General features: G+C 43.9%; 1 protein-coding gene across 1 annotated transcript in view; it reads right to left on the bottom strand.

Moving 5' to 3' along the window:
- The window catches only part of DMRT1 (doublesex and mab-3 related transcription factor 1), an 85,213-nt gene that overhangs the window by 60,328 nt on the left and 3,444 nt on the right, over positions 1-21,441 (bottom strand). The window contains exon 2 of the mRNA XM_073346247.1: positions 19,017-19,203. Coding sequence (XP_073202348.1) covers positions 19,017-19,203 — 187 coding nt within the window. The remainder of the gene's footprint in view (positions 1-19,016; positions 19,204-21,441) is intronic.

Genomic DNA, 21,441 nt, shown 5'->3' with positions numbered 1-21,441 from the left:
GACTGTCTCAAGCATTTCTGCGGAGAACAAAGTGATCTCTGCACATGAGGGGTGCATCACGCCAGTGGGAGCTCAATATTAGGCACAATGCTCCAAGGAGAACAACTGATACTACATCTTTTAACCAGCTGCCTCATGTGCTCCCAACTCTGCCCTTCCCTGCACCCTTGGGAAGGTTAGTGGTTGCTGCAGGTGCTAGCCTTATACTGTCCTTGGTTGTCCCTGGTCCCCGTGCTTGGGAACCAGGAGAGGTTCCTTACACCCTCTCCCTAGTCCTGTGCATGCGTGCAGGACCAGGACCAGCCTTGCCCTAAGTCTACGAAGTATTCTCGGAGTTCAGATGCTGCATAGGTATAATCTTCTACCAGCCTTGTTAAGGTACAGTAGTAATTTGTGCAACTGTAGCCAAAATGGGTTCAAGAACACTGGGTTCAACACTAAAGCAAAGCTGCAACCCACCAATGCACAAGTATGAGGAGAGAGGAGTTGGAAAAATCTTCCTCAGCCTTCAGGTCACTGAGGAGGGCACGCCTTATGGCCCCACACGTGTCCTCCCCGACACTGGTCAGTGATGCTGGCACACCATACAGCACCACCTGCCTCTTTCTGCCCACCAGCGCCCATGCCATGTGGCGCTGCCCACGTCTTTCCCCCGTACTGGTCACTGATGCAGGCACGCAATAGGGTGCCATCTGCCTCCTCCCCTCACTGGTCCCTGATTCATGTACACCACACATGATTCATGTACACCACATCTTCCCCCAGGCCAGTCTCTAATTCGGGCTTGCCATACAGTACCACCCCCCACACCCTCCCTCCCATCTGGCGCCCTTATCAAGATGATGTTATCACTTCCCATTCTAGTCCTCATAAGCTGTACTTGATCACTAAGCTCACTTCTACCTGTTTACTTAGCCTTATACAGTATTTCTGCTACTTTTGTGCACTGAAGGATGTGGTGTGAAATATGACCCACTTTGAGATGAAGATCAATATACCTCATGATAAATACTATTATTGATCTTTCAGTGTTGTACACGGCTCTTCAGGTCTATGGCATATTAACAGTAATTAACCAGTAATTCATTTCAGGAGGGTTGAGATTTTTTTTTTTAAAAGAGGCAAGATCCTGGGTCAGCCACACCTAAGAGTCCTATATATCCACATCCCTATGACAGGCCCAGGTCCCATGCCTCTACTTAGCCACATGCTTTAAAATAGTGCACCAGATCAACAGTCAGAATATATCAGCATAGTATCATTCACTTCAACAGAGCTATGCCAACTTTTGGTTAAGAGTGATTGTTTTCATCACAGTAATGGTTCTATTTTACCACAAGCCAACTTCTATCACAGGAAAGAATCAGCCAAAACCATCTGAATAATTATTCATTCTTGAAATACTTGTCTTCAGCCCTCATAAGAGTCTAGGATCTGCACTTGAGAATTTCCCCCCTGCTCAGTTGAATGCATCCTAACTGCCCTATTAACCAGCCTGGCAATGCTGCCCCGGCTGTGTGTTAGTTCAATTCATGGCTGGCTCTGAAGTCGGACAGTAGCCTTGAAAGAGGCTGGTGTGAAATCACTCCCTAAAGTAATAATCAGAAATGCTGGAACAATATGTTTCTCCCACCAGACAGTCATGACAGAGCTATTTCAGATGTCAAACAAAGCTGGCACCATTAACTATTTTCTGCTTAGCCATCAGTGTTCTTTTGACTGGGGGGTGTTGGAACAAAACCAAACCCTCACGTTTGTTCTGCCTTTAAAAATAAACTTAGCCTCTGAAAAGAACATTTCTGTGCTATTTCCCTTGTAAATTAGGGATTTGTTTTTGTTCCAGTGCTGAACTTTTAGCTCACTATAAAGTTAATGTGCTAGACAATGTGCATTCCAGGCAAGGCTGTGGGGCTGTGTATTTTCTGCCACCCCCCAAAATAGGCCATTATCCGTAATTACCCATTACCATGCATAATTATTTCTTCGAGCCTGGTTTCCGACCCCCAGGACTTTATGCCTTTACAGCTCACTGCACTATCTTATCAGATTTGTTAAGGAAGCTTTTCTGACCTTTAGAGCACTTGTCACTGTGCATACAAAAGCCGGCAGTAATTTGTTTAAGCATGTAGCATGTGATTTATTATGCATACCCTACAAAGGTATGTAACACATGGAGCAGTCTGAAACATTGCAAATCCCCCTCACCCCCCAAAAAATGTTTCTGTAATATTTTTTCTCTCTGTTAATAAAGGGCGGGCAGGAGGGTGGGACAATCCTCTTTAGCCTAAGCTGGGAAGTATAGTAGCAACAAATAGGTATGCCTGAATATTAGATCCTAGAGGTGCCAGCTGGCCTATTCTTCAACTCCACCTCTCCCTGTCTCTCATCCCAGTCCCATGAGCTTGATTCTTTCTTCACTTAGGCCAGTTTTACCTCAGTATAACTCTGTTGAGCCTGATTCTTATTTACACTAAGGCCCTTTATACTGTTCTGGCAGCGTAAAGAGGCCCTAATGTGGGTGTAAATTACATTTATGTCTAATTTAAGGCCCCTTTACACTGCCAGAGCAATGCAAAGGGGCCCTAGTGTAAATGAGAGTCAGGCCCAATTGGCTTCAGTGGAGTCACTCCTTATCTATACTAGTGAAAGTGACTGGAACATCAGGACTTCTGTGTTTACCTCCCTCAGACATCTAGCTAAGGGCCAGAGTCTGATACTTACCATATGGCCTGGTCTACTTTTAAAAGCTAGTATGGCACAGCTATAGTGCCAACCTAAACCCTGGTGTTGCTGCACCTAGATGGATGGAAGAATGCTTCTGTCTACCTAGCTACCTTTGCTCAGGGAGATGGAGTTCCTGTAGTGCTGGGAAATCCCCTTCTGTCACTGAAGAGAGTCTCCATTATGACTCTACAGGAGCACTGCTATGGAGCCAGAGCTATGCCACGGCAGCACCGGCACTGTAGCTGTGGCCTGAGTACGGGTAACATCTTACCCCGTAAGTAGTCCCACTACTCCATGAGTAAGATACTAGTCACTGAGTCAGGGTGGCAGACTCTGATCCTCCATGAGAAGAAGCTGTCTCCAGAAAAAGCTATTTACCCAGAAAAATAAATGAATTAAATAACAGGGGAGGGAGGGGAGGAACTGACTCCCTAAGACATGTTTCTGATTTTTTTTAAATCATTTTACGATGACTCTACAGAAATAAATTTTGGAGGCGCTTTCTTTCTAATGCCCAATTTTCAGGTGTTTATAACTTTCTGGAGAAGTTCTCAGGCTTGTTCTTAGCCCAAAGGTGAATTTAAAATAACGAGAACATTAATTTATTGTTAAAGAAATTCCAATAAAAAGCCAGTTGGCCATTTTTAAATTACAGGATGAAAGTGGAGTTTTCCCCCCTGTTTTAAGAAACTTCTCAGATGCTGTTCCTGCACTCCACTAGCTCAAAAAAATCCCTCACGATGGCCGTGCTTTGCACAAGCACAAATGGCTACACACGCATGGCACGGAACCATGAATCAAGCCCGACAGGTGTGCAATGGTGTAGCTTCGTCGGTGCAACCCTCCCCCCTCTCTCCCCCGCCCCGCCAAAGCCCAATGTATAAAACAAAGGTATTCAAGACCCTTAAAAGGATTGCTTAAATTAGGCTCTCTGCAGACATGGAGATCTACCTCGGCCATTTTGCTCCTACTATGAAGCGAGAGTGACAGAAGCCAATGCGCGACATCTCTGGATTTCTCCCCACGCTCAAGGAAATGACAATCCCATTAGGACTGGTTGATGCAGGTAACTCAAAGCATTCACATTTATAACTGCATGCTAAGTGGCAGAACACACGGACTAGAGACATGAATGGAGCTTGTTTAGCAGCAGAGGAGCTTGCACTTGTTCATTTCGACCTTTACACAGTAGGCCACACTTCTACCCTTGGAAGGAATTATTACTGAGGGCCAGTCACTGACATCCTAGTGCACTGAGAGAGTTAAAGGGCAATTGTACTCTGTCTCTGGGAAAATGACATTGTGGGGTTCCTGGTTCCTTGTCTTTCAATACTCCTGCTCAAATACGCAAAGCTTACAAATGAAAGGGTGTTTTTTTTTCTAACTGCCAGCCTTGCAATCTCAGCCAAGCTAGGGGTTTTCCCTTCTTGCCCATCATCACCTGTAACAAAGGTTCTGCAGGCTAACCTGTGCCCTTGGCGATGCCTCTGCAGCCCCAGGGTCTTCAGATGATGCCTTCAGTGACACAGGTCCAAGCCTGTTCCCTTCAATGGATTTGCACAGATGTAACTGATTGGAACCTAATAAATAATTCTATTGTTGATGCACATGCAGGAAAATAATTCAGCTCTCTCAAAGCTGTGCAGGGCAAACAGGAGCAAAATGGAGCAAAAAGGTACTATTGTCCAAAAGTTATTAGATATTGCTCTCAATACACACACAGGGAGCTGATCTGTTTGGTAAGAAGGTGCCAGTTTTACACAGCCACTTTTCAAAGTCTTTAAAAAAGGGCACAATGGAAGTATTATAGCCTTTCCAGGCCAGCTGTTATTCCACTTCAGCTCCAATATACAGGGACATACTTAACTGCTGCACCACTTCCTTATCTAACAACGTCTTTTTGAGGCGCATCCCACCTGGCAACTCCTACCTCATCCTTATCTCTTCTCACTCTGATGCTAGCCCTTAAGACAAACAACCACTGATTAAGAATGTCTTCAAGTGATTTTTTTGACAACTCTCGAAAATATCTGGCATGTCCAGCCACACAGTCAGCGAGGGTGAGAAGCAATACTGCTAATTCTGTAAAGATTATCAAAAAGGCACAAGCATCATGTGAAGGCTATCAGGAGAAAGCAGTCTGTGGGCAGGAGCTGGCTTTATCCGTAAAGACGTCAATGCCTAAACTCTTATGTTTCTCAAGGTTTATTCTACTCCCAGAAACAATACTCATTTTATACTGAAGGAATGAATATTATTTTCCCCCTCCTACAATAATGTTGGAGTCATTATCTTGAGTTTACCAGCATAAGCAAATGCTTTCTGATATACAGTTTTTTTCAAGTTTGAGCTAAAATTAAGTTTTAAACCAATGTCAAATAGACTATATTTTTCTTGGCAAGAAAGGTGCAATATAAATTAAGAAATTAATTAAAAAGCAAGATGTGAAAAAGAACACTATTAAGATTGCAAGGTAAAGCACTCAGAAGGAGAACAGGGCAACATTTGTTGGACAAATAGTTTATTTGCCAAAAAATGCAGTTTCAGGTCAACTGAAACTATCGGTGAATTTGTGTTTAGTTTGTCAAATAGTTTCTACCGAACTGAAAAAGTCAAAACAGCTTGTTTTGGCCCAATTAATTTCATTCCGATTTTCAGCATTTTGACAGAAGCATAGTAAAGGATTCACAAAATGGCCAGAGGCAGTTGCTTTGGCACCTCCCTTGTACACATTAGCTCAGTGGTTAGGGGACCAATGTGGGAGACCCAGATTCAATTCCCCCCTCTGTCTGATGTGGAGAAAGGATCTGAATTTGCATCTCTGCTATTGCAGGAGAGTGCCCTAACCACTGGACTGTGGGATATTCTGGCATGTGGCTTTCTCCTCTTGAAGCTGTTCTACTATTTATGAATAATTAAATAGTCACTGGAACAGGGATTTGAACTTGGGTCTCCCATATCCTAACTAAGTGCCCTAACTACCAGACTATGCTGACAGAATGGTCCCTAACGTTTTTTTTATCCTGTGCAGGTTAGAAGATCCCTGACCCTGTTCTAACCTATGCTGAAAGCTAAACTTGCCCCCAGAATCAAGGTGACCCAATTTCTGGAACTTCCTTAGTGCCCCAAGAATTATTGAAAAAGAAATCAACATTAGTGGTTCAGAGAGATCCTTGGCCATCTCTTTCAAAACTCTTGGATACAAGTTATCTGCACCCGCTAATTTAAAATGTCTAGTTTTAGTAGCTGCTGTTTAACACCCTCCTTAGTTTTTGTTAGAATGGAAAGTATTTCATCTTCATCATATAATGTGACTTCATCATCTGGCATTTCCACAGGTTTAGAACAGGAACATTTATTGAAACCTCCTTCATTTTCTGCATTACTATTGACAATTCTACCATTTCCATCAAATAATGGTCCAATATTACTATTAGGATTCCTTTTGTTCTCATCATACTTTAAAAAAGTCACTGTAAGGTCTGTAGTTCACTTTAAACGACAAAAACTATTTTAAAAGGCAAAACAATTTGAGAAAATAACAAGGAGGCAGGAGGGCTGGCCAGTGGGTGGGACACTGTACGTTCGGAGCTTCTCAGTTGTGCATTTATTTACATCCAACTCCTCCTGAAGTCACTGGAAACACCCCCACTGATTTCAGTGGAAGTGGATTGGGCCCAATTTGTTCATCCTTAAGCATGCACCTCTCAAAAAAATCTACTGCATGTGTTCAGTATGCAACATTAAAGTATTCCTAATTTTGTTAAATTATAAAAAGCAATTTCCCCCCAAATCAAATAAAGACACCAGTCCTGATAGTTGACATATTATAGTCCTTCTCCAACTTACAAGGTGAGAGAGACAAGGTGGGTGAGGTAATATTTTTTATTGGACCAACTTCTGTTGGTGAAAGAAACAAGCTTTCGAGCTATGGACCAGAAGAAGAGCTCTGTGTAGCTCGAAAGCTCATCTCTCTCTGCAACCGAAATTGATCCAATAAAAGTTATTACCTCACCAGTAGTTGATCCAATAAAAATACTACCTCTCATATACTGTCTCTCTCATATACTGGGACCAACATGGCTACAACAACACTACAAACAACTTACAGAGTTGTCAGCAGTTTGTTACATTGCTGAGTAAAAAGGCGTAATTCAAAAATAACTGACATTTTGCTCAAACTTTCACACATAAAAAAATTCACCCTTGGACAGAGAGCAAGCATTCAAAATTTCTGACTAAGTCCCTGATCCTCCAAACTCATGCACACTTGTAACTTAATGCATAGGGATATTTATACTCAATGGGATTGTTCATGTGCATAAAATTACCAACATGTAGGAGTGTTTGCCTGACTGGGGCCCAAAAGGTTAGTGTTTTAGAAAATTATGAGCATGTAAAATAAGGGGTTATAATGAAATGTAGTTTTCAACCTCACTGCACTTGCTATGAGCATGACGTGTGTGTGTGTGTGAGTGAGTGAGTGAGAGAAAACTACAAATATTTAAATTTACTATAATATAACATATGAGAATTAAATTTTTAATAGGAACATCGGTTAAATAATGCAAGAACTTCTTTTAAAAAAAGGAAGAAATATTATGGAAAAAGAAATTGGGAAAGAAAACTAAAAGCCCAGACAATGATAAAAAAAACATCCTGCAGATTCAGAGGAGCAAACACAAGAGGAGGAGAAACAAAATCAGTATGGATTTAAGTCATTAACAAGATCAAAGAAAACATTATTAGGGAGGCATAGCTTTACAAGTATCTGAGATAGAAGACCTTGGAGGAAATATGACTGGGATAAAATCGTTATAGCTCACACTAAAAATAACAAAGGGAGTAAGCTTATGGTCGGAATGCTAGAGACCACTTGATTAGAAGCAACATGATGACAGAAATCCAAAAGGTTTCTGAAAAACACCAACTAGTAATAATGGGAGGGGTTTTTTTCTTTTTATTATGCAGACACACTCTTGGTAGCGATATGACTAGAAATGGTATAGAACCATCTATATGTATATAGTGGCCTGCATTAGTGAGTGCAAATAACTTGCACACACAATTCTTGTACGTGTATGCAAGTGTATGCAAGTGATAGAATTTATACTTGCAAAAACATGTGTCCATGAAAATGCAAACTGACCGCAAACGACTTTTGTTCATGCACAATCTATCAGTTACATACAAAAGCAATAATGCACAGCAACCGAGGGCCAGATCTTTGGAGCTATGATGTTTTGCAGCAGCTGAGGATCTGGATCTGAGTGTGTAAATGGCCTGTGTATACAGAGAAACCTGGTAGCGACCTCTCTGAAAATTTAGCCAAAGGTATCAAGGAGAATTAGAAAGGAAGTTAGGGCCAATTTTTCAAACAGGGTGCCTAAACTGAGACACATAAAAACCATATTTAAATATCTAAATAAATCAGCTGATTCAAAGCTCTTGATACCCTGCAGCTCTCAATGGTTCAGAGTCAACAGAAATTAGGCTGTTTATTTAGCTGCATAAGTCTAGATCAGGGTGGCCAACCTGTGGCTCCGGAGCCACATGCGGCCTTTCAGAAGTTAATGTGCGACTCCTTGTATAGGCACCAACTCCGGGGCTGGAGCTACAGGCGCCAACTTTCCAACGGCCCAGGGGGTGCTCACTGCTCAACCCCTGGCTCTGCCACAGGCCCTGCCCCCACTCCACCCCTTCCCCACCCCCCGAGGCCTGCCGTGCCCTCACTCCTCCCGCCCCCTCACTCCCGAGCCTCCTGCATGCCACGAAACAGCTGATGGGGAGGAAGGGGGAGGCGCTGATTGGTGCGGCTGCCAGTGGGTGGGAGGTGCTGGGAGAAGGGAGCTGATGGGGGGGCTGCTGACGTATTACTGTGGCTCTTTGGCAATGTACATTGGTAAACTCTGGCTCCTTCTCAGGCTCAGGATGGCCACCCCTGGTCTAGATTTATGGGTGCCTATAGCAAGGCACCCAAGTTTGAAAATGTTGTCCTTAATTTTATGCAGCACAGAAGGTATGATTAAATGCAAAAACCCACCTTCCTTTACAAGCTGGGCACCTAAGTAGATATGAGCCTTCAAAAATCTCCTCCTGGATGTATGGTGGAATACCATGTGTGTAGGAATTCCATGAACTGATTGATCTAGTCAAATTTGTAATTTTGACTAATAGGAGAGCAAACACAAGTGAAAACAAGGACAATACACTTCAGAGAGGAAGGACTGTATGGTACTAGGGTCTTTAAGGGTTGAGTTTCCCAGGCAGAGTCTGGGTGGGGTGCTCTTATCACTATTAACAAACAGCTGGAGTCAGACAGCAAATAAAGTAGAGCAAGCATTGTGTGATCATAGACTGAACACCACAGTTAAGACAAGTTTAGGGAAGGGGTGAATGTGAATAAGCATCAGAAAGAAAAAATCTAGAAAGAAAATGTTCAAAGCTAAGCTAGTGGTCACATAGACCATCTAGCAATAAATACACTAAATATGAAATAAGGGCCAATATGATAAATAAGTAGGCTTGGAAGAACTAGGTTTTGATCAGTAAATGTTGGTAAACATTGATTTCACAGTACACTCAAACCGATGCAGAAATATTTCCATTGATAATTCTAGAAATTTGCAGATACGCAAAGCAGGAAAAATGCTGATTGCGACCTTCTTAGAATTTCAAACTTTGTATATTTTTACATGTGATGTTGACCCCCCACAATTATATGCAGCTGTGAAAATTTAAAATCGATAAAAATTGAAAAAAATGCTTAAAAATAAACATCAGTATTATCTGTCAAAATTATAAAACAAATAAAATTCAAATTCTGCCAAGCCTTTAAATAAGTAGGGTCCTACCCAATTCACGGTCCATTCTGGTCAATTTCATGGTCGTAGGATTTTAAAAATCATTAATTTCATGATTTCAGCTATTTAAAGCTGAAATTTTATGGTGTTATAATTGTAGGGGTCCTGATCCAAAAAAAAGTTGAGGGGTTTGTCGCAAGGTTATTGTAGGTGGCTTGGCGGTGCTGCTACCCTTACTTCTGCCCTGCTGCTGGCGGGGCGCTGCCTTCAGAGCTGGGCACCTGGGCAACAGCTGCTGTTCTCCAGCCACCCAACTCTGAAGGCAGCGTAGAAGTAAGGGTGGCAATACCACGACCCCTGTAAAATAACCCTGTGACCCTCCCTGCAACTCCTTTTTGGATCAGGACCCCCAATTTGACAAATGCTGGTCTCCCCCGTGATATCTGTATAGTATAGGGTAAAAGTACACAAAAGACCAGATTTTTACAGGGGGAGACCAGATTTCACAGTCTGTGAATTTGGTAGGGCCCTATAAATAAGGAAGGACTGTCAAAAAGTAAACAGAAAGAACCAGGATTTGTGAAGTATAAAATATGGGGCAAAGAAACAAATGGGACAGTGCCAGGATTTAATTAAGAAAGTGTGCAATAATCTTGTAGTCTCCACTTTTAATCTTGTTTTTTCTAAAAAAACCAACAAACATTAGCAAAACACCACACATTCAGATAAATAATAGGAAAAATTTCAAGGGCACGGGAAGGAACAAGAGGTTAGCCACAGAGAGATTAATAATACAGTGTCCCGGTAAAAAATTATAATGGACCAAAATTCTTTGTCTCAGTGTTTATAACATATGCCAAGAACAGGTAACCCCCCAAATTCGGATGCAAATCTACTACCAATATCAGATTATGGGGGCAATTTTCAGAGGCACAAAGCACAGACAGGCAACCAACTCCCACTGGCTTTCAACGGGAGCCAGACACCTAGGGCAGATCCTTTGCTGGTGTAAATTGTCACCATTGAAGTCAATGGAGCATGATGACAGCTTACCCCAGCTGAGGATCTCTCTCATCTGTGCCTTTGAAAATCTCACTATATGTCAGAAAGGCTGATCCAAAAGGTGCTGCAGACTCAGAGAAGCCCAAGTAAAAGAGGATCCACCATAATGTTCTGAAAAAAACAAGGAAATAATTTATCAGCATTTCCCCCCTGTATTAATCAAAGAAAGCCCTAGTAAAAGGAAACCTCTGAAGTACAGCAGGACCCAGGGAAAAGAGCCTCAGCACCAGCATGTGCCTTGGGTACTCCAAACACACTTATCCAGCCCCTGGCCAACGACAGCAAGATTTAGAGGCGTAGCAGCAGATGCAGCTCGCTGTTCCCACCAGTGAGAAGTATGGCCCTGGTGCATTCACACTGTGTACAAACCCACTGGCTCCTCCTCCATTTCCATATGGCAATGCAGACAGCTCTCCCCAGCATATGCATCAGGGTGACGAATCCCCTTAACAAGTTCTTCTCTGGAGTTGGCGGGAAAACAGTTTTTAGCGACCTTCCTCCCCACTATCTCCCCCACATTGTTTAACTAGTTTTTCAAAAAGTTTTGAAATTTCATCAGAAATGTTCAAGCAAGTTGAAAACTGGAAAAGAAAGTCATGAACATTTTACCCAAGATTTCCACTTGGACAATTTCAGTCTTGCTATAGTTCTGCTGCATTAGTATTTCCACAATGTTGTCTGGGCCTTAAGCAAGCATATGTGATACTTTAGGATTTAGGGGAGGGAGGGAGGGAGGGAGATATATATATGTAAATCTGTATGGAGGCCCGGGTAGGGAAGGATGTGCCTCCCCAAACAGCCTGGCCCCCACCGCCTATCCGCCCCCTCCCACTTCCCACCCCCTGACTGCCCCCCTCAGAACTCCCGACCCATCCAACCCCTCCCCACTCCTTGTCCCCTGACCGCCCCCTTCCAGGGACCCTGACCGCCCCCTGACAGGCCCCCCTGGGACTCCCACTCCCTGACAGCCCCTCCCCCTATCCAAACCCCCGCTCCCTGACAGGCCCCCCAGGACTCCCACGCTTATCCAACCCCTGTTCCCTGTCCCCTGACTGCCCTCTGGAACCCTCTGCCCCTTATCCAACCCCCTGGCCCCGGCCCCCTTACCGTGCCGCTCAGAGCAGCACGTCTGGCAGTCGCGCCGCCCGGCCAGAGCCGGACACACTGCTGCACTGCCCTGCAGGAACACGCCGCCCAGCCACCCAGAGCACTGTCCACGCAGCGGTGTGACTGCGGGGGAGGGGGAACAGAGGGGAAAGGGAACAGCAGGGGTGGGGCCAGGGGTGAGCCTCCCTGGCTGGGAGCTCAGGGGCCGGGCAGGATGGGGCCCACGGGCAGGATGTGGTCCGCCGGCCGTAGTTTGCCCACCTCTGTCCTAAACACCTCTTACGATCATGGGCACCAGGTTTGTATAATTTTTGGTGGTGCCCAGAATGGGTCCAAGCAGAGCCGTCCCGACCATAGGACAGACCAGGGCAACTGCCCTGGGCCCGCACTTTGTGGGGGCCTGTGCTTCAGGAGGACGCAGGGTCCAGGCCGGCCTGGGAGGGTTAGTGAGGCGCCTGGAGCCGGCGGCAGCGACCGACCCAGCCCCATTCCGCCCCGCTCTGCCCCATCCCACTGGCTCCCAATGTCACTCGGGGACAAAAGCCAGAAAGAGGCAGGGCTGGGGTTTGGCGGAAGGGGTGGAATGGGGGCAAAGCAGGGTCAGGAAGAGGTGGAGCGGGGACTTGGGGGAAGGGGTGGAGTGGGGCAGAGGCGGAGCAGGGACAGAAAGAGGCAGAGCAGGGCAGGCTGGGGCCGGGTCGCTCGTGGCTGCCAGCACCAGGCCCCCCAGGCCGCCCTGGACCCAGTGTGCCCCTGAAGCACAGGGCCCCCCAAAGCACGGGGCCCGGGGCGGTTGCCCCGGTCCATCCTATGGACAGGACGGCTCTGAAAATATAAGCCCAAACATTGGTGAAGCTGGGCCCACGTTCCTCAATATTGGTGGAGCACAGGCTATATATAACTCGCGGCCTATGCTTACGATGCTTCACTTACCTCCTTGTCCTTAGGCAGGTCATTCTATTGCCTAACTGCACTTCCAGGTAGGAAAAAAAGTGTCTACTGTCTAATTTAATTTTTTCCTTTTTTTAGTTTCAAGCCATTGCTCCTTGTTATGCGGTCTCAAGTCCTGTAAATAATCACTCCTCCTCCTTCATATTATTACTGCTCAGATATTTATAGACTGTAATATCCACCCTTAGTCTCCTTTTCGACAAGCCGTATATCATTTCTGCCACCCTTCTCTTGATTCTCTCAGATTTATCTATGCCCTTTTTATAAGGAGATGCTCAGGAGTCTCTGCGGCATTCCTCAATATGGCTATACCAAAGCAACAAAGAGAGAACCAGTAGTACCTCACTTGCTCGACAAGAGGTATCCCCTGTATAGAGAACTCACAGCAAGCAGAAGACTTGTCATTGTTGCAATGGCTGTGTACTCTGAGGTCACATCCATCCCACTGTCCAATACCGCCTACAAATCCAGTACTGAATCATAGACATCAGAAATAGAAAAGAGCTATTATTGGCAGGTTCTTTAGCCCACATGCCTGACAGTGCAGGATTGTCCATTTCCATATTTTTCCATGGGTCTTTGTCCAGCCCAGTTTGAAAATCACCCAAGCAATGGGGCTTTTTCCAGTTCCCTTGGGAGACTATCTCACAATCTAATAGCTCATCAGTAATAACCATTGCCTAAATTTTCCTTTGTTTTAGAGCTAATTGTGACTGGACTGGGTACCCCATACAGGGGCATAAGAACCTACTCCTCCATACCCCGACACACCCTCTTGTTTAAGCATGAACATAGTGAAAGACTAACAGAAAAGAAGGAAAGGAGGAAATTAAAGGGTAAAGGGGAGATTTTATCCGCATCTGTATCCACAATCCACAAAAATGGTCTGCAGATATCCACAAACACGGATGCTATAAAGAAGATATCCGCGGATCTTCAAGGCTCTACTTGTAAACACTTAAATGCTTCTTTGCCAGTGGACCAGTAACCACATAACTACCTAACAATATGTAGATAAACCATGCCAGTCCGCCAACAGTCTCTTAAAGGGAGGTCCTACCTAGTGAAATATGAAGAAACACCTTTGTTTCCATCATTCATGATAAATGTATCAAAAGGAAAAATAACAATGAACTAAACCTTCAATTTTTTTAGTCCAGTGACATTAACAAAGTGTCGGTTCTGTATTTCATCTGGACCTTTTCTCCTATATACTGGCAAGATTACAGATTTTGTTAAACCTATGTGTTATCTGAAATGAAATTGGAGTACTTTCAAATATTTATACCCAAGTGGCACCCAGATGCCCCTAATCAGGACTGGGGACCACTGAGCTAGGTGCGCTCGACCCTGGAAATGGATTACTAAGTGCTAATAATGGTACATTTAACTTGATCAGAACCAGTGTCATTATGGAGGCAAAGAAATGATGCCCTGATTAAGGTTGTACGAGACCTAACAGAGAGAAGCAGCCCACAATGTGTAAAGCTGCCTGGTGATAAGTAGGTCGAGCTTTAGTATGCTAAGTCTTGGCGGAGTCTCAGTTGCATCACATGGGGGAGACCCAGAAAGTTGAAGTATCCTACAGCATCTTCTGGTCTCCTCAATGTGTATGTCACGCCCATACCTCCCAACTTGCCAAGGCATAACGTGTGACAAAACCGCAAAATGAGGGCACAAATTATTACATTTCTTCCATGAAAATGACGTGAGATTCCTTCCTTTCATGTGAGCAGCTCTCTCTGCAACCTTCATTTCATGGCTCTGCATTTCTGATGTAAACCAAAGAAGTACAGGGATATCACATTTGTGGGGAACGTAGATGACTCTGGGACTAAAAGAAAGGCCATTTGAAAGGTACAATCACATCAGCTCAGTCTCCCCTAAGACTCATCTCCGAATTTTGCCCACTACATTTAATTAACAAAACAAAACACGAGGAACTCACTGTTGCTCTAAAAATGCTCCTGAATCCTGGCTTTTTACTGAGCATTACAATATCTGTGCACTACAGTTAAACCAGATGATACTTTTTCAGGAAAATTGCTCAGTAACAATGAGATCTGCTTACGGAAGTTCTGTATCTGTCCTGCCAAACTGTTTCATTTGCTCCCATGCTATTCCTGCCGACTATCCTGCAAACTCCCATGTTTCTTTTCTTTCGGATTCTGGAAGATAATAAGCACCTTTCAATCTAAACACTATCGCCAAGACTGAAACGGTACATGGGCAAGCTGCTGTGCTAGTGCCAATACGTCTCATTCTGCCTCTTTTCCAAAAACGGCGCGTCGCAAGAGGTCTGAAAAATTGTCTCTGGTTTCTCAAGGTGTCATAATATTTCTGACCTGCCAATAAAATGGATACAATGAGGAAAGTCCCTCTCTCCCTGGCACCCTATCTGATTTGTGTGACTCTTTCACACACAAACTATGTGCAGTCTGATGAAGTTCAAAAGGAAAACTACTAAGCCTTTAAAGCCAACAGCATAAGGAATAGAATTAACAACTGTCACTATGACCTCCTGTGTACTATGTACTAATGTTCAACAGAGAGAGATTTGTCCTCACAGGAGTCCTCCTGGGTGTCCACATGGTTCTCCTGCGTGGCAGTGAAAGCAGTCTGCCTCCAGCTCAGGGCATGGTTTGACTCAGTGAGTACTGACTACTACTGTAAATGGTTCTTTTCCAAACTGCTGCATCTACATACAAAAAAGGCCCTGTGAAAGGTCAGGCAGCGTGATCCAGTGGAGAGGACTGCACTCAGCAAACCTGGCTTCTAACCCTATCTCTGACACTGACCTACTGTATGATCTTTCCTTGGGCAAGTCACTTCCCCACGCTGTGTTTCTGTTGCCCCTTCCATCCTTTGTCTGTCTCATCTATATAGGGTGGCCAGGGACTATGTGTTTGTACAGAACCTAGCACAGTGGGGCACTAACAGGGCTTTTGTCCTTGGGAAGGGCTGTATGCAGTGGTGTGTTGGGCCATCTCCTCTATCTCCGCTCCCTTCTTTGACCAACCTCTCTCTCCTCCCCACACATTCCTTGGGGAAGGGTCATCCTGCAATCTCTCTCCCTAATGCCAAGGAGATGAAGGGGAGCAGTTCAGAATTCAGAGCTCAGGCTGCCTGCAGACTCAGGCATGCACCGCTCCATCAATTATATTCCATTCATATTTGGAAGGTTATCTTTTCAACTGTCAGAGCTAAGGACTTCATTTTTATTTTCAGTGAAAGTTTAGACTCTGGGGCACAACAACACCACTTCCAAAATAGGGCCCACTCACCAGGCTGCTATGAACCAGCCCTATTCAACCCCTGCAGTTCCTTTTCATGAGAGTGAGGCAGGGCCTGCTATCTTTCTTAGGGTGTGTCTACACCACAGCTGGAACGGAGCTTCCCAGTGTGGGTGGACAGACATGTGCTAGCTCTCTGCAAGCTAGTGCACTAAAAATAGCACTGTGGCCGCCCAAGTACATACCAGATTCACCATAAGCCATCATTATGTTTCATTCACATGGCACGTTTGAAGGCTTTGGGTCTTTCATGATATGGTTGGTCACCGAAATCGGATTCCTAGACTCTTTATTTTTAAAAGTGGAGTTTTTCCTTACTGCCGCCCCCTTTGTTTTGCTTTTCCACACCCCCAATGTCCCCTCATTCCATTAACGCGCAATTCACTCATTTCGTCTCCAAATCAGGTGACTTATTAAACTCTCGCTTGAGAGTAACATTAAAAACTGGTTAAACACAAGTGCAGGATACCTGAAAACACCCTGGATTGCAAAGGGGAAGATTCTCTGCAGCTCTCATACTAGGGCTGGCATCATCTTAACCATATAAAGATCCCCTGCAAAGGAAGTTTAATCTATATATGTTAATATAGACACATATACCTGTGTACTTGTATCTAGGGAGGAAAACGTTCACACACATAAAATAACTAAAGACCAAGTTAGGTGCATAAATCTCAATTTGGGCAGCTAAGAAACTTAATTTCCAAAGATGCTGAACAGTGACTTCTGTAGAAGTAGCCAGGTGCACGGTGCTGAAAATCAGGCCGCTCGGGCCTCACTCCTGCAAATAATTATGTGCATCCTTAACTTGAAGGACATGAGTAGTCACATCAAAGTCAATAGTGAAAACAGTACTTCACTGCAGTCAATGGCAGAACTCCCAATTACTTCAACTGGGCCAGGAGTTCACTAATGTGACCATGCATGTGCTTGAAGTTATGCATATGTGTCAGTGTTTAGAGGATCAGGGTCTTATTTAGGTGCTTTGAGTGGTTTGAGCATTGGCCTGCTAAACCCAGGGTTGTGAGTTCAATCCTTGAGGGGGCCATTTGGGATCTGGGGCAAAAATTGGGGATTGGTCCTGCTTTGAGCAGGGGGTTGGACTAGATGACCTCCTGAGGTCCCTTCCAACCCTGATATTCTATGACTCTATATTTGGGGGGAGTGATAGCTCAGTGGTTTGAGCATTGGCCTGCTAAATCCAGCGTTGTGAGTTCAATCCTTGAGGGGGCCGTTTGGGATCTGGGGCAAAATTAGGGATCGGTCCTGCTTTGAGCAGGGGATTGGACTAGATGACCTCCTGAGGTCCCTTCCAACCCTGGTATTCTATGATTCTATGACATAGGCTCCTATTTTTGAAAATCTCAGCCAAACTTTTCATCCCCAGATGCTGTACATGATTTCTGAATTCATTTCTGGCAAAGGAATGCTGACCCCTATTTTGTCTTTTGTTGGAAATGCATCTACTTTTCAAAGGTCTAAGCACAATATTATCAATGCTGCTGCCTACATGGTGCTATTTATTAAAATGCTAAAGAAGAACATGGAGCTATTATGTTGAAGAACGTAATTATCTGTCACACTGACAAAGACACTCCGCTTAAAAAAAGAGTGGCCTGAAAGATGTTTATAATTAATTAGTCCTTTACTGACATCTTTAAAACATTTCTAAAGATTTTTAAATTGGCAATATTTACACTTTACATTTTTCAGTCCAGCATAAAGTTTTCTGAGGATCTTTTTATGGATCTGTGTATTTTTATAATATTACCACGGGTGCTGAATGCACATTTTTATTGCAGTAAAAACTGAGTAGGTTAAATACTCCATTGTATATCCATTGAGGCTGAAGTTCCTGAGTGTTTCACTGATTGCAACGTGATCTCATTTTCTGGATTTATCTGAGTAAGTTTTCCCCCTCTTTTGTCTGAATTAACCTCAATCTCTGGAAGTGATTTCACAAGCTGTTTTAATCCTTAACCAGCCTTCCCCACCACAAACAAAACCCAGTGTTCCAAATATATTTCTTTTTATGAAAAGATCATCTTTGGTTGACCGTGAGTCCGAACAGGATTGTCTGAATGAAAACAAAATCTGACTTGTTAATTCCAACAAGCAATTTTTCTAAACACAACCCAAAACAATACCCTCTTAACACACGCAAATCATGGAATTGCTATTCTGTGTGTACAGGGATTGGACCCAGAGGGGTTGCCTGGTCAACGTGGGATATAGCAATTCCATTTGGCAGGTGCAGGAATTAAGCTCTAAATGTACTGGAGCGGGCAATGGTGCCGGCTAGCTGACACACAGAAGCACCCTGGCCAGAGGTGATTTTTAGTTAATTAGTAGGACAATGTCCATTTCGCAAACATATTTTTAACACATTGCTTTACCTGTATTACTAACATCCCCTTGGTTACTAAACCTAAACGAAAATCCAGTTTCCTTCTCACCGTGCTCGTTTGCTTTTTCATCTCTCTCAGTTGGGACAATGGAAGTCGGTGAAGCTGGTTTCACTTTTGGTTATGACCCATTGTTATTTCTAATTATGTGAGGTTTTGTAAAGACAAAGCATCAGATCATCAGCTGGTGTAAATCAGCATTGCCCCACTGACACCAAGGGAACTATGATGATTTACATCAGCTGTGGATGTGGCCCAAGGGGCTTCATTTTCAGCCACAATGGCGTTGAGAGAACTCTTTTAAATCCCGGATATGAATGGAAATGATTGCATTCAGTTTGCAGACTTGTTTCATGCCTACACATATATATAGTAGAAGAGCTGGCTGATGGTTTCTGAAATTTTCCATTTTGATTTCCACATGTTTTTGAAAAAAGAAAAAATATGAAAAATTGCTTGCTGCATCCCCTTCCCCCCCACACACACCTTTTCTGTCAGATTTTTTTCCGCAGCAGTGTTGCTCTGTGGGAAAGAAAAGAGAAGGAAACACACAGCAGACCTGTCACTGCAGCTATAACAAGCATGGAAAACAAAAACTAGCATCTCTCTGAAACAAGCTCTCTTCATTAGAGTGACCAGAACCCCCCCTTTTCTCCCCCCCACTCCCTTACCTGATGGGGTGGTGGATGCTGTAGTTGCTGTGTTTGTTGAATGTGTCGGGCTGCTGTTTTCCAACAATAAACAGGAGCTGCCACCATTGTTTTCCTTCTTAACGAAGAGCTCCGGGGCACTTGGCAGAGGGATGGGATGGCTGATCCCCAGCTCTTCTTCTTGGGCCTGCTGCCTTCTCAATGCAACCTGGAAACAAGAACAACTATTCTGTGTCTAGTCTCTCGTTAGACAATGATCACAATGAACACAAGGGAAATTATCCACTGGTCCCAAACTAAGGGGCATACCACACATTCCAACAACTCATGGCTATTAATATCAGGACATGAAAGGGGGAAATAACATTCTGAGGGGTATAAAGCAAAAAGATGCTATGAAACAACGTGGGTCAAAATTTACCTTTATTTATAGCCATGCAAACTTCAGTTAGGTTACATCGGTAAGATGAAAGACTCTTGTAAAATGCTACCGCCATAAAAAAATATGCCTTCTGTTTTCAGCAGGGGCACAGGAATTAAATACTTAGTACTGGCTAAAATCACACCATTCTTGTCAAAGATTCTAGCCAGGGTCAGCATGATACAGTCATGCTCAGGCAAAGCAGGAAGAAGATTTTTCAAAGATATCTGGCTGTTATTTTATTTCTACTTGCTGTGGATCTGGGCAAAGGGACAGATAATCTCCTGTGTTTGTACATAGCCTCAGCGGGGCAGGAAATTCTGAAAGCTCCCACTTGCAAAGTAGCTGTTGCAGCTTTTCATCGGGGTGGGGCTCTGGCCCCACAAGAAATGGCAAGTCTGAAGATCTCAGGAGATCCATGAAGGCCAGTGCCGAGAGAAGTAGTGATCTTGGGTTGCCCTGCAGGCTGCTGCCCCAGAATCCCCCTCAGGCAAGTTTTCATAGCACACAGGAGGAAAGCAGGGCAAGAGCAGTCACCGAATCCATAAGAATATGGCTGCCATGAGGACCATGGAACAAGACACACATGCCTCCCACATAAATGAACCCCAGATCCATGGGTTCTGTGGCCTGAACTTCCCCTTCATTCTACAGCAATCCTACCAATACATACAACCAGAGGAAACTCTGAGCTAGCAAACGATACCCTTGTTTTGCTCATGTAGACAACCTGTTGCTGACAACAAATGTCACAACCGGCACCAAAAATAGCTTTTACAAGTGTAAGTACAAACAAACCATGTTCTGCACCACTTCAGAAAGAGAGGTCATCCACACATCCCACTACAGCAGTGTCTCTCGACGTTTCCAGACTACTGTACCCCTTTCGGGAGTCTGATTTGTCTTGCCTACCTCAAGGTTCACCTCACTTAAAAACTACTTGCTTACAAAATCAGACATAAAAATACAAAAGTGTCACAGCACACTATTCCTGAAAAATGGCTGATTGTCTCATTTTTACCACAGAATTATAAAATAAATCCATGGGAATATAAATATTGTACTTACATTTCAGTGTATAGTATCTAGAGCAATATAAACAAGTCATTGTCTGTATGAAATTTTAGTTTGTACTGACTTTGCTACAGCTTTTTATGTAGCCTGTTGTAAAAGTAGGTAAATATCTAGACGAGGTGATGTACACGCTGGCAGACAACCAGGGGTATGTCTATTCCTGGGGGAAAACCATTGTGCTGCAGTTCTCAGCACCATTTCTCCTTGTCTGCAGTGGTAGCTAAACAGCAGTTAGCTGCACCCACGGCTAACACCCCTTGTCACTAACGAGTCATTTGGCTAGCACAGACATGGCATCAGAGTTTATAATCCCCTATGCTGTGATTTCCCATACAGGTGGCAGTTTGGTCCATGTTTGCATTTGAATTGTGGAAATCAGCCTCCAACTTACAAGAGGTGACCATGTATTTTTTGGGGCACAGTTTTTGAGATGTCACAGTATAATTTACCTAGACCCTCCCTTTCCCTCAATACTACGTATATTGAACAGTGTTATTTTTCTTTACTTTTGTAATGATGCTGTACCCCAAAAAAGCAGCATTTTTAATAATTGTTCTTGTAACAAAAACATCTTCCAACACAAACTCTTGGAATTTCATTTGCAAAATCTAGCAGCAACCTATCAGCTGAATGGTGCTAGAAGATTCCACCTGCTGGAAATGGGTCATTCCAAAATATATTGGGAGTGGTAAGTGAAGATTTTAAGGATCTTAACTCCTATACATAAAAAAATTCAACTGAAATGATGTTTGGGAACATTCAGCACTTCCAGGAAGCTCTGGGTTAGGTAAGGACAGCAGTCCCAAATAAGGCACAATGAGGTCTAGGGTCGAGATCAACACAGGTGGTAGGAAGAAACTCAGGAGCTTAAATACCTTTGGGGATCTAGGCCTATGTGCAGAGAGGAGTTAATCATATTATAGAAGCTACCTAGCAGCATGAGAACAATCT

This window comes from Lepidochelys kempii, chromosome 5 (assembly GCF_965140265.1).
Source record: "Lepidochelys kempii isolate rLepKem1 chromosome 5, rLepKem1.hap2, whole genome shotgun sequence".
Classification (NCBI taxonomy): Eukaryota; Metazoa; Chordata; order Testudines; family Cheloniidae; genus Lepidochelys; species Lepidochelys kempii.
Note: the sequence above shows the minus strand (reverse complement) of the source record. Positions and strands in the feature narration are given on the sequence as shown.